Source organism: Chelonoidis abingdonii, chromosome 7 (assembly GCF_003597395.2).
Source record: "Chelonoidis abingdonii isolate Lonesome George chromosome 7, CheloAbing_2.0, whole genome shotgun sequence".
Classification (NCBI taxonomy): domain Eukaryota; kingdom Metazoa; phylum Chordata; order Testudines; family Testudinidae; genus Chelonoidis; species Chelonoidis abingdonii.
Genome location: NC_133775.1, coordinates 56,225,193 through 56,238,343, shown reverse-complemented (window position 1 = coordinate 56,238,343; position 13,151 = coordinate 56,225,193). Strand labels below are relative to the sequence as shown.

The 13,151-nt window shown below is 45.3% G+C and overlaps 1 protein-coding gene across 1 annotated transcript; it reads right to left on the bottom strand.

Moving 5' to 3' along the window:
* Positions 1-6,703: 6,703 nt before the first annotated feature.
* On the bottom strand, positions 6,704-12,540 carry RGS16 (regulator of G protein signaling 16). The gene is made up of 5 exons (XM_032779480.2): positions 12,410-12,540; positions 10,173-10,274; positions 9,333-9,394; positions 7,662-7,828; positions 6,704-7,363 (listed from the first exon to the last, which is right to left on the bottom strand). Exons 1-5 carry the CDS (start codon positions 12,448-12,450, stop codon positions 7,175-7,177), a joined length of 561 nt encoding a protein of 186 aa, XP_032635371.1. The 5' UTR covers positions 12,451-12,540; the 3' UTR covers positions 6,704-7,174.
* Between the last annotated feature and the right edge of the window lie 611 nt (positions 12,541-13,151).

Genomic DNA, 13,151 nt, shown 5'->3' with positions numbered 1-13,151 from the left:
ACCAGCCACTGTAGACATGACACAGATCAGGCAAAGAACAGTGGACTGCCTGGGATAACTTGTTCTGGAAAGATTTTGATACCCCCTGTAAGGGAGAACCACGTAGCGTCTTGGCTGGAAGGTAGAGTCACAAAGAGGAGACTGCAGTTTCTGGAGTGAGATTCGTCCTCATGGTGAGAGGATGATAGGAGAGATGCTACCAGAGGAGGGCCCAGCGCTTGGCCAGAGCTAATCCCTGGGGTGACCTGGAAGAAGTGCCACCTGTGGTGAGTGAACCCTGTGAAAGGAGGCCGCTTATGCATTCCTGGAATATTTGGATGTTCTCATACTTCTAGAAATGGTGGGGCTGCTCCCATCAGTGACATTGCCCCCAGTGGTGGGACCTTGCACACATGGTGTGTCTAAAGTGCCACATGGGGGTGCCATTTTACAGTGTGCACCATCCTGCCGTTGCTGGCATAACCTCACATGCACAGTGTGTGTGAGGACATGCTGCAGGATGGGGGTGTGTGTGGAACTGCATGCTCTTCAAAATGACGTTCCCTGTCCGGTACTGGACATAACCACATCTGTGCCCTTTCTCTTACCCCTCATCCCACTTTGTGTCTTTTCAGACTATAGGGTATGGACTTTGCCTTCCTATAAGTCAGTGCAGAGCCTAGCATGGTTTGGACGCTACTGGAATAGAAATAATGAAAGGCAGACACGCATCCCAGGGCAGTAAGAAGAGGGCACGGCAGGGAGGAGAGAGGCTTCCAGCTGTGTCGTGGACAGGGCAGATGGAAAGAAAGAGGGGTTGGACCCTCAGAAGGGGACTGAAAGAGAGACACATGCTTCATGAAGAAGATGGAGGAATGACAAGCAATATCTCACCAAATTCTGTAAGGGAGTGTGGGCTGATGGTACCCCCTCAATCACACCAGCTGGAAGTGGCAGGCCACTTGGCTCCCCCCAAGAAAACTACAAAAGGTATGAGAAGCCAAGGTCTGTTGGGAGGAATGATTATTCTGGAAAGGTCACAGAGCCTGGGGGGTGGGGGTGGGCTCTGCAGTTCTGCAAAACCTTCTGAACTTGAGGCTGCATATCCAAACCACTCGCAGATCCTAAACTTTTGGGGAATCTCCTCTCACTGATTCAATATGGTTTTTTGCAGTGTTTACTGTGGGGGTTTCCATGCTCTTATGTGTTTTTTCAAGTTTTTTTTCCCCCCAGCTATTTAATTGTACTCTCCAGTCAAGAAGGTTCTGGGCCAGGGATGGGAGGAGGTGAATTGGCTAGCTCTGGGTTTGGGAGTGAGAATGGGGAGGGGTGAATGGAATCAGGAATGAGTGTGAATCACAGAAGCCATCTCTCAAAGGAGACTCACAGGTCAGCTCACAGAATGTGATGTTTTCAGAACTTTGAGCAAAGGGTGAATTACAGGGACTTTTTTCTGAAGGCAAAAATTACACAATGTTCTTCTCTTCTTAGGGAAGGTCAACATGATAATACAGTTCCCAGGATCAATCACGCCCACTTGTGATTTTCAAAAATCACCAAGTAAAGGTTCCCATGGGAATCTCAAACACAGAAGGCTGAAGTTTTTTTTTTTTCTGGGTACTGATTCTGAGACTTGAGTTTGTTTCTGATTTTTCAAAACCCAGAACCAAATCTTGTTTTCTGATTCCAAATTCACAGCCCCTTCCCTGAGAAACTGTCAGACTTTACTGGAACCAAACATAATCACCATGTCCAAATAAAATACTAACATAAGGGTTTTGATTAAAAAGACTTGAGAAATATAGGGTTTTCAAAGCTTTCAGGCCCTAAACAAATTAAGATTGGATTTTGCTAGCAAAGGCTGTGCCTATGATTATCCCTTGCAGAGTTCCAGTGTAGTTTCCGTGAATATACTGGTCCACTTCTGTTCCAGAGAATCTTACTAGAACTGTGATTAAATCAGACTGCAAACTTGATAATGTGATTTCAGCCAGAGTGGAAAGAACACTGTTCACCAAGGACTAAATTACTCCCAGTCCAATGATTTCACTGAAGTTCATCAGAGATGGATTAGACCCCATATCTTTTTAAAGAAAAATGGAGAGTCAAGTTCACTGCTGGCATGAATGGGTGTGTAATTCTATTGACTCTATTTACCAGTAGCAAATTTGTCCCTAACTACCTAATATGTAAAAAGAGCTACCTGACAACCTTTAGTTTTTACTTGAGTATTGCTCATATAGGGTTAAATTTTGCCCTCTGTTATACTAGTGTCAGTGGAGTTCTTCCAAATTCTCAATAGCTGAGAACAGAATATGGCCCTGTATCACTCCCTTAATTTTTAGAGACTATTCTTCAGGCTCTTGAAAAGATTTCAGTTGCCTCTTAAATATTTTCTTTTCTTCTATGGTAATTTAAATATTTTGCTCTATTTAAAGATTTTCTGCAATAACTCACTTTCAGATTAACCTTTAATGAGTATTAAGAAACACAGTTACTTTGATTTCTTTTTAAACTAAAACTCCTAACTGAAAAGTGTATTTTCTGCTTTAACACTATTTTATTGAAAATCCTCTCTGACCCTTTCCTTGCTGTGTAACTTAACAAGTGCTTTCTGGACATCTCTCAAACTTCTTTCCTCTCTTATGCAAAAATAAGCCAGTATCTCAGTACAGTGACTTTAATTTATCTGACTCATTAAGGAAAACTACATTTAATAAAGAAAATGAGAAATTAAAAAAAAAATCTATACCTCAAATGGGCACTTGGTGGCAGCAACAGAGTTAGAATAGGAAAGGAATGGTCATGCTTCATAATGTATCGCTGAGTAGAATTTTGGATTCTGTACACTAATATTTCAAGGGTTGGGTTGTGTTTATTATTCCTCCCCCCCCCCCCCCCAAAAAAAATTTAAAGAAATAGTTGCTGGTAAAGGACACTTTTAATGAGAAGGAGCAGTCTGGTCTAGTGGTGTTAGCACAGGCTTAGCAGCTGGGACTCCAGAGTCACAATTCTATCTGACACCAACTCTCTTTGAACTTGGGAAGTTTGAGGCTCTGCCCTGTTCACTCCCTCCGTTGCTTGCTCTCACTCACTTGCTCATTTTCACCAGGCTGAAGATGATGGTCCCTTTTCGACCAGGTGTTCCAGTTGAAAACTGAACACCTGGCAAACCTACTTTACTTTCTCCTGCTTTGGTTCCCCCCATGTTAAATGGGAATAGTAGTACTCTTCATCAATCTCATATAAGAGTTGTGAATAGTAAATGTCTGTAAAATGCTTTGAAGATGAAAAGTGCTATAACAGGGCTAAATATTATTAATGAACATGTTCTTAAACTTAACCAGTTCCAAAGATGAAAGTAATTATTAATTTCTCTGAAGAAGACAGCTATCTCATGAAAGATGTTGTGTGCCCCCCTCCACTTTCCATTCCTTTAGTGTGTCTGCTTCTGGTAGTGTAATTGCATGTCACTCAGTGTTGTTTTAAAAACAATCTGTGTGATGTTGCCGTAAACTACAATTTATGTCCCATGATTACCAATGCAAAAAGAGTGTAATTTAAAAACAAAGACGAGGGAAGCCATCTCAATTTTGTTTTATTTTCTAATAATATAATAGTGTTAGCCATGCAATCAGAACAATGTGTATCTCATAGCATTATGAAACTAGTTCCAGTTGTGAAAAATAAATATTAAAGCAGCTAGAATCTCCTGAGAACCCAGCTGGAACCCATGAAGACTGAGGTAGAATGGGAAGGAAGAAGAGAGGAGGATGCAGAAGAGTCCAGCCACTAGTTCTTGAGATTCTTCAAGCCACTAGCCAGACAAATTGCAATAGGAGGGCACCACTAACAGGGCAAATTCTCTGTCCTTACTCAGGCAAATGCTCATGAAAGTTAAGAGGAGGTTGTTTGGGCAAAGACTGAGTAAGGATCTCAGGATTTGGTTTCTGTGAATAAATTGCTTCAGGTAAGATTGTACTATGTTTGTCTTACCAGGAAAGTTTTCTCAAGGCAGGTTTTCAATGAGACTATTGAAAACACCTGAGCCTGATCTACACTTGTATTTATACTGTTGCTAGCACCAGTGTAGCTGTTCCTGAATAATTTATCTAATTGATCTGTAAATACCTAATCAGGATGGGATTCTAAAAATCAAGTCTTATGCCAAAAGTCTCAGCAAATGAAATGTTCTACAAGCAGGGTCGGTGCAAGGAAGTTTTGTGCCCTAGGCAAAACTTCCACCTTGCGCCTCCCCAGCCCTGCAGCAGCTCCTCGCCCTGAAGTGTGCCCCCGCCCCTGCGGAAGCTCCCCACCCCCTGGCCCGAGGAGCCCTGCAGTACCTCCCCACCCCAGCTCACCTCTGCTCTGCGTCCTCCCCGAGCACGCTGTCCTGCTCTAATTCTCCTCCCAGGCTTGCGGCACCAAGCAGCTGATTGGCGCTGCAGGCCTGGAAGGTGGGAGAAGTGAAGCAGCAACTGTGCAGTGGAACTCCCAGGCTGTCGGTGGCACTCTGACCCAGGCATGGGTGGCAAGTTTGTAGAAATTTTGGTGGTGCCCAGAACTTGCCCCCCCAAACTCCACCCCCACTTGCCTAAGGCTCTGGGAGGGGTTTGGAGGGGAGCTCTGGGGTGCAGGTTCTGAGCTGGGGATTAGGGTGCAGGCTTTGGGATAGTGTTTGGGTGCAGGCTGGGGGTGGGGGGTGTAGGAAAGGGTGAGGGGTGCAGGCTCTGGGAGGGAGTGCATGCTCTGGGAGGGAGTTTGGGGATAGGAGGGAGTGCAGGGGGATGAGGGTTGGGGCTGAGGATGAGGGATTCATGATGTGGGGGGGCTCAGGGCTGAGGCAGAGGATTAGGGTGTGGGGCGCTGAGGGGTTTGGGGTGTTGGAGAGACTCAGGGCGAAGGCGGAAGCACAAGGTAAGGGCAGCCTGCCCTGCCAGTGGAGATGGGGGCACTAGGACCTTGGGGCAGCAGACAGTAGTTCTGTGGGGAGCCGCTCTACTCCAGCAACAGAAGCAGGCATGGGAGAGACGCTGCGCTGCTTTCTGTGAGGCACGGACGCAGACCTGCGGGGGGCCGGGGCCTGGTCCAGGCAGGGCCCGGGGAGAGAGTGAGCTCCAAATATTGCTGGAGCAGGGCCCCCAGCCCTGAGTATTGCTGGTGCTTGAGCACCACAGACATATAGAACCTGCCCCCTATAAACCCTGGGCTGCTGGCTGCCGCGGTGGCACACTGACCCAGGGGACACCTGGGCTGCCCGCTGCCAATGCCGCCGGCAGCTCAGAGTCCCTCTCGATCCCAGCAGCAGCCACTCAACCACTTAAAAAAAATTTGGGGGTGCTGCTTTTTGGTGCCCCCAAATCTTGGCACCCTAGGCAACTGCCTAGTCCGCCTCAGTGGTTGCACCGGCCCTGTCTACAAGCCCCTCAGAGAAGCGTTGGGCAGCAACTTCTGGTTAAATGTGTTCTTCCAACCACTTTCACTGTCTCAGAGCTTTATGCTTAGCTTCATCTCTCAGAACTCTATTTTGTGTGGATCACTAAATGCAAGTAACCTGCTCATTATTCTGCCTATTGATCTCGCCAGCTAGAGGACTTAAGCCCAGATTTAAAACCAAGGGAAATCTCCATATTTCCTCTTCCATATTTCATTCAAGCACCTATTTGACTTTCTCTGTAGGCACATCCATGAGAAACATAAATTCCATGAGCCTATTGGGGGAAGATTGTGTGGAGAAGAGGTCTATCTCCTAATCTATATTTTGCAGGGCTCCTTTCATGGCAGCAGAGGCACAGGCACAGGGGAGGAGGCATGGTTTTAGCGAGCTTCTGTATTTGAAGAAGGCACGTAAAAAGAGGAGCCCTGGCACAATCACCAAAGGGCACATTTTGCAGGTGAAAACACAAATGATAAAAAAAAAAATTATGGGAGTTAGTAGCCTAAATACCTTTTAAAAATCTGGTCCTTTGGGCCTTTTTAAACATCATTCTCCAATTCCACACTCATACGATAAATCTATCAACCTTCCCCTTTCCCATGTCTTCTAAAAAAAAAAACAACAATGCCAGGCCCGACCAATTAGGACTCCAGCTTTTGCCACTCTTGTGCCTCATCCTTGGACTGTATTGGAGTTCTCTCTACCTACCTCTCTTGGGTTTTTATGTCGTGCCTGTCACCATGGTATCAAAAGGACTGTGGTATCTACAATAAATCCAATTTCAGTTGTAAGCTCCTCAGGGCAAGGGCTTATCCAAAGTATGTACTTTGTAAAGTGCTGTGCTCATCTATGAAATTTTATCAATAATAAAAAGTGGGACAGGCAATCCAAGATTGCACATAATTTAGAGGACCAAAACATGAGCTCATATAGTTTGTGAGGGAGGAAAAAATGTTCATGCTATGCTGATGTCTTATTGGAAGGAGGTGTAAAGGGTCACCCAGAGCATGCATTGGAGAGGGCAGAATAGAATCTGAAATCCCTCTCAGTCAAAACAAGCAGATGCAGGACTCCTGTGGCTGAAAACCCAAAGTTGTGCTTGTATCTTTATGATTTGAGATAGTGGAAATTCCAGCTGGTGCAAGAACATGCAGACAATTGTGGGTTCATCGGCCCTAGCACTGTGGAAATTGCAAACTTCTGAGCGCTATGTATAGTTTGTAATTTGTGTCGGTACAGAGGCAGGGTCTTGAGAGCAGACTGAGACTTTCTCTTCATGCATGTCTGTATGCACAAAGTTCAACATCAGATGGAGGACATTTTGGGGGGGGATTCAATCTACCCTGTTTCCAGTGGAACCTGCCACTCAGATGGAGCCTCTCATCCAGCTCCACCCCCTTTCTTTTAGTGCAAATCTCTTCTTGCATACTTTTTCCCCACTACCCGTCACTGAAGCGCTTGCTTGCATATAAGCAACTGTCCACCCATCTCCCTCTCTCCCAACAGTTCCCATTTCAGCATCTCCCACACCAGTGATGGGGGACAGATGCTCCTCACTGTAGCTCGGAGGTCCATGGAAGCATTTGACATTCTAGGGATCCTGATAAGGATAAAATCCCAGGACTTTAGCCAAAACCCCACTGCTCAGAGCTCTTTCTGCTCAGTCGCTGTTTCTCAGGCTCCTGCCTCCTCTACCTTTGCTTCACAATGTGGCTCTTCCCTTCTCCCCCCAGTTTCTGGCAGTGCAGGTGACTTGGATCAGGTATGCAACTGCTTGCTGGTGATTTCCACTGTCAAGTCCTGGTAGGAGGCAGATTTCAGGAACCTGGGATAGGAATCCTTCTCCATCAAAGTGCGAGTTTTCACCTGTGCAGCATCGAAACAAGAAGTAGTAGCCACTGTCAGGTTCTTCCGGGTTATTTCTCTGGTTTCATGGTCAATATTCACCTGTGAGGAAGGACAGGACACACAATATTCTTTTGGTGTGGGAACATTATCCTATGCAGAGGGAAATGATTTCCCTTCCTAAATAAAATGGGGGCATGACTGTAAATATTATGTATGGTCTTCCGGGAAGTCACATGATGTGCCTTCCATATAAGACAGCACTTGGTGTGTGGGAACTAATTTTCCCATTTTATGAGCAGGGAAAGCACATCACTGTCACAAACTTATGTTAAATAAGTAAAACAGTTCTCAATTCCATGCCCATACCATAAAATGCAAAGCTAGAAATAATTCTGACCTCTTTAGGTGCTTCATTTTGAACAAACTCCTTAAAAATCCTGTGGGCCTTGGATGACAGTTTAGTTTTTGACCGGGACTTTTTAAACTCCTCACAAGCCAGCCAAAACTCAAGGTTCTCCTCACTGAACTCTGTCTTCAGGAAGGCATGGAATGTAGCCACCCCATCTGTGAAGAACAAGGAAAATTAGATTTAGGGATGGAAGAAGGAGAAAAGGAAGCAGCTTCATACAGCTTTGGGAGATGAGGAATGCTGCCAGGTTTTAAAATACATCTTGCTTATTGAGTAATTTAGCATTATTGAAAGGTCTCTCTTGGAGTTCAGACCATGACATAGTAAGATTCTGCTTCACCCTGGACAGATTCCACCATTCTCAGATTATTTATTGGCCTCTGGGTTCCAATAAACCACTTTCCCACAGACAAGCATGGAACAGGGCATACCCTGTGTCTCCAGCATGTTCTGCATGTCTGACCTTCTATAATGGTTCTCCAAAGTGTATTCCCTGGGGCTTTGGAACAGATTTCTGTAGATCCATCTATCTAGGTATTTCTATGCCCTCCACGAGTATCTGAGCACATCTGAGTGGTGACTTTCTCCTTCTTCTTGGCTCAGTTGTACAGGGAACAAGTCACAAGCCATGCAGAAGCACACATGCTCCATGTTCAAGAGAGTGAGATGTCACATCTCCAAATGTACTTGTTAACCAAAAGGGGTGACAAAGTTTGGGTTGTGCTGAAACAAGGAGCACATCAGTAGAGAAGAGCATCTCTGCTGTGGAGTCATTTCTATCATGTCAGTAATATTTTCAGTCCGCTTTAGTTTGAAGATTTGTCATTTCTAATGTCACTTATTTAACTCCTGGGCACTGTGACCACATAGGAAGGAGATACACTTTGGAATCAGGTGAGGGTTATTTCTGAAAAGTACTTACGTGTGTGTTTGTGTATGAGAGAGATTTTCTTACTGGGACTCTAGTGCATAGCACAGCCAGTACTTCTGCAAGTACAGACACTCTTGATGGCAGGATGGATATGCTAAAATCACACAGAATCAGTACTTCTCCACTGCTGAGTGTTTTTTTTCCTACCATTCTGGAGGGAAGCTGTTGAATTCTCCTTCCCTAAGAAAATTCTGAATAGTACAAGTGGTAACATTGTCTCTCAGCCCCAAAGTTGTTAAACAATATCCATTTTCATGGGTCTCTACTGAATGTGCATTGAAACTGGAATGGGTAATAACTTTAACCTGCAGGACAATTTACAGTCCAGGTTCTGACAAAGTGATACATCCCACTGACATAACATCAGCGTGATAATGTTTATGCTCCAATAAGATGGCATTGCATTGTGATGCAACATCTCGGCCAGAAAGAGGACCATGCCTGAAAAATGGCAACCCTGCTTGGCCATGCAGCAGTTCGGTTTGGTTTTTACTCAGCTTGTTCAGACAGTTATCTGCTCCACTGTCCTCTTTGCATCAAACAATACTCTCAGGAGGGAGAAGGAAGCAGTTCTTAAAGACCAACCTTTCTTTTATTCTAGTCTGAGAATGGACAAACATTGCCTATTGTGCTGAACTTATGCACACGGTTAACCCTTAGTCTCCCCTCCCACTCAGTCTTGGTGTACTTTCGCCCTTCATTCTGTCATACAAGAGACTCATACTCACTTTTACTCTTCAGCAGGTGATCAAAGGACTTCTTCCATTCTAGTGCTTCCTCTGAGGAGTTTCTGGAGAGGAAAAGTAAAGTTAAGTATTAACCTTGTTTTATGGAAACAAACTCTAACAAGTGTTCAATCTGGCCAAATTCTCAGGGATAGAAAAGCTCCATGGCAGAGGCTACTGTGTTAGGGGAAGAGGAGAGGACTGCATCACTCCATAGAAAACTAAAGTAAGAGACCCAGCAATCTTATTACCTCTGGGGTCTTCTCCCTTTCTCTCTTTCTTTCTGCCTCTCTCTTACACTTCCAGATGACTCGCCAGATCTTAGCTCCATAGTGTAGCTATGGCCAGTTTTTCCATATAAAGATTCAAAAGAGCCAATTCCAGCTGGTACAAGCTCTGGCAAAGAGTTTCCCTTCTAATAGTGAGGGTCCTGGTTCTAAGGTTGAGTACAGTCCACAGATAGTCCAGCAGCTGGTTGGGGGACTTCAGTAATTGGTAAAGTCCACTTTGGTGTCTAGCCTGAGGCTGGGACACCACACTGTGTCCCAGATGCCACTTGCTAGGACTCCTGTTGTCCAGTCTGGTTTTCTCTGGTAGAGCTGGGTAATAAACATTCCCTCTGAAAATTTGGGGGTGTGGCTTAGTAGGTGGCGAGCTGTGAGTTCTGCTGATGTATTGTGCTTTCTTCCTCATATGGAGAGGGGCATGAACATGATCCAATCCCAGGGCAGTCATTGGGGACCAATACAACTCTCTCATGATACAGTGCTCTGCTGCCTATGTCTACCCATGTACAGCAGCCGGGGGCCTGGGCTTTGTTGGAAGAAGGCAGGCTTGGCTTACCTCAGTTTGGTGCCCTGCTCAGATGTGTTGAAGCTGTCAGCCTCATGTCCCAACTCTGGTTTATGAACCAGGATCCCTAAACGGGTCTTGAGTTGTTTGGCTCTGAAAGACAGAAGAGGAGCAGATGGGTATGGAATAGATACTAAGAGGCAAGGAATGGACACTAGGAGGTGGAGGCACATGCTCATCAAACTGAGGGAAGGCCTGTTGCTAGGACAGGCTTGCTAGCATTATATCCTTACAGAAAAATGCCTCGGGATGCAGTTACCTAGCATTCTCTCTGAATCCAGCATGGATACACAGGGCCAAATTAAACACTGATAGAAATAGGTACAGCTTCATGACTCTAGTGGAATTTCAGCCCCTTATTCCTGTAATTGGTTTAGCCCACTGTTATCTTTAGTATGAGTTATTGTGTGCCTTTATATGAATTAAAATCTTTCTTTGCCAATCCCACCCTTTGCCACCAGAAGCCACTAGAAAACTCTCAGTAACTTCTTGGGAGATCGTTTTTCTTGTATACACATAGAGAGCATGTGTGAAGGTGTTTGCCTGGTTAGTGTACAGCAGGGGTCAGCAACTCTCAGAAGTGCTGTGCCGAGTCTTCATTTATTCACTCTAATTTAAGGTTTCGCATGCCAGTAATACATTTTAATGTTTTTAGAAGGTCTCTTTCTGTAAGTCTATAATATATAACTAAACTATTGTTGTATGTAAAGTAAATAAAGTGTTTTTAAAATGTTTAAGAAGCTTCATTTAAAATTAAATTAAAATGCAAAGCCCCTCGGACTGGTGGCCAGGACCCGGGCAGTGTGAGCGCCACTGAAAATCAGTTTGCGTGCCGCCTTTGGCACACATGCCATAGGTTGCCTACCCCTGGTGTATGGTATAGAGACAGCTGCCTGCCCTATCTGGCCCTTTCATTATCCCTCTGGATTCCTCTTCACTCTGGTGTTTGTTGGTCAATCTCTGCTCTACTCTCCTGATCCTCTTGTCCTAAGTACTTTTCCCTTCTGCTCTGGAGTCTCAGGGAAAATAGCGAAACTGCTCTCTTCTCAACAGCAGTATTGAGTTCTGCTGTCTCTGCCACACTATGCAGATATCCCATACCACAGTGTCTCTGGAACACTACTGAGCTATCTCTGTGCCACATGCAGGAGCGGTGCCAGGGTTTTTGGCGCCCTAGGTGCAGGGCCAGCTCTAGCCATTTCACCGCCCCAAGCCAGTCCTGTGGCTCCAGTGGACCTGCCGCAGGCATGCCTGCAGATGCTCCACTGGAGCCGCAGGACCAGCGGACATTTCGCAGGCACGCCTGCAGGAGGTCCACCGGAGCAGCCTGCTGCCCTCTCCAATCCTGGCGCCCTAGGCGACTGCCTAGGTCACCTAAATGGAAGCGCCGGCCCTGGCCACATGGTCTCTGCGGCAGTACTGGTGCAGCTGCCTGCAGTGGTGTCTCTGCACCAGCACAGAGACAGCTCCTTGCCACAGCATCTCTGCGACAATATTGAGACACCTCCCTGCCAGTGCATCTTTGCGACAATACAGAGACAGCTACCTGCTATATCACCTTCTCCCTAGAGTACCATCCCTAAGAAAGGGTACGGATCAAACGGTATTTATACTACTGCTTATACAAGGTCTCAGAGGATTGTTATAAAAATTATCAATTCGATGCCAAACAAGTACACCTCTGTGTCGATATGACATGACCCGATATAACACAAATTCAGATATAACATGGTAAAGCAGTGCTCCAGGGAGGCAGGGCTGTGTACTCTGGTGGATCAAAGCAAGTTCGATATAATGCTGTTTCACCTATAATGTGGTAAGATTTTTTGGCTCCTGAGGACAGCATTATATCAAGGTACAGGTGTAGCACAAGACTTTACATCCACATCATTGTTTATTTGAAATATGCTTCATGCTGTCGGAGCGAAGCAAGTTCTACAGTTGAAGGGGGTAGCAAGACAAACCTCAAGCATTTAAAACAATATAAAAGCAGTACTACCTCTTCATATTGCTTACCCCTACATTCCCCTCCTCCCTGGTACTATATTGTTAAGTTTTACTGCTTGAACCACTGTTAGCTATGATTTAAACACAGTGTATGTCCCAGTTTTACAAATGCAGCATCATTGCCCAAGCAAAAGTGGCCATAAGATCTAGTACTGAATCTAATATTTCTGTAGCGACAAGTCCTTTATTTCCCAGAGTTCTAGTATTTCAAAATCTCTTACCTCTCCAAGCAGGTGGAAAGTGCAGCTAAACCCCGGCACATGCTGAGAACTGGGCAAGCAGGAGGGTAGGTAGCTGACAACAGGTTTAGTCCTTGTCACTGGAATGAAAAGCAACAAGCAGCTGCTGCAGTTCTGTGCTGTAGCCTGGAAGCAGGGCCTGGGAGCTGTGCTTTATATCACATGGGAAGTGGGAGGGGTTAACCACACACAGCTCCAGCCTCTAGCCAACCAAAAGCTCTGACAGGAGTAAGAAAATTTGATAATGGTTTAGGTGGGTTTCCTTTGTGTGTGTTAAGAGAGGGAAGTGGGGGAGAATTAGAGCTGTCCTTGAATAACACAGTCCTAACCTGTTCCCAGATAACAGGAAAAACAGGCTATTTTCCACCTATAAACTATATCTGCTATGTAAACATCAGAAGCTGCTAGCATTGTGACTGCCCCTAGACTCTCTGCCGTGAAAGAAGAAGTATATGCTGTTACAGATGGCTGGAGAATGGGAAGTTTTTCTTTTTCTTAAAATAAAACAATCTGTTTAATATACAATATATGAAAAGCAAAGCAGTTATTAGCTAAGTACTACTGTCTGGAGACCACTTAATCCTGTCTGCCCTACAGATACGAGCATGTTGGGAGAATACCAGGTACAATGTGCTTGTCCTTACTGGAGTTTAAACAATGGGCCAGATTCACTGGTGCATTCAGGCAATTGGTTTACAATCTCCAGAGCAGTGCAAAGCAGCTG

What these genes read in the sequence shown, in the direction of transcription:
- RGS16 (XM_032779480.2), bottom strand. Translation starts at nt 12,450, where the DNA reads ATGTGCCGGGGTTTAGCTGCACTTTCCACCTGCTTGGAGAG. An exon ending in TCACCTGCTGAAGAGTAAAA is followed by an intron (nt 7,829 to 9,332) that starts GTGAGTATGAGT and finishes TGTTCTTCACAG; the next exon opens with ATGGGGTGGCTACATTCCAT. An exon ending in AAAATGAAGCACCTAAAGAG is followed by an intron (nt 7,364 to 7,661) that starts GTCAGAATTATT and finishes CCTTCCTCACAG; the next exon opens with GTGAATATTGACCATGAAAC.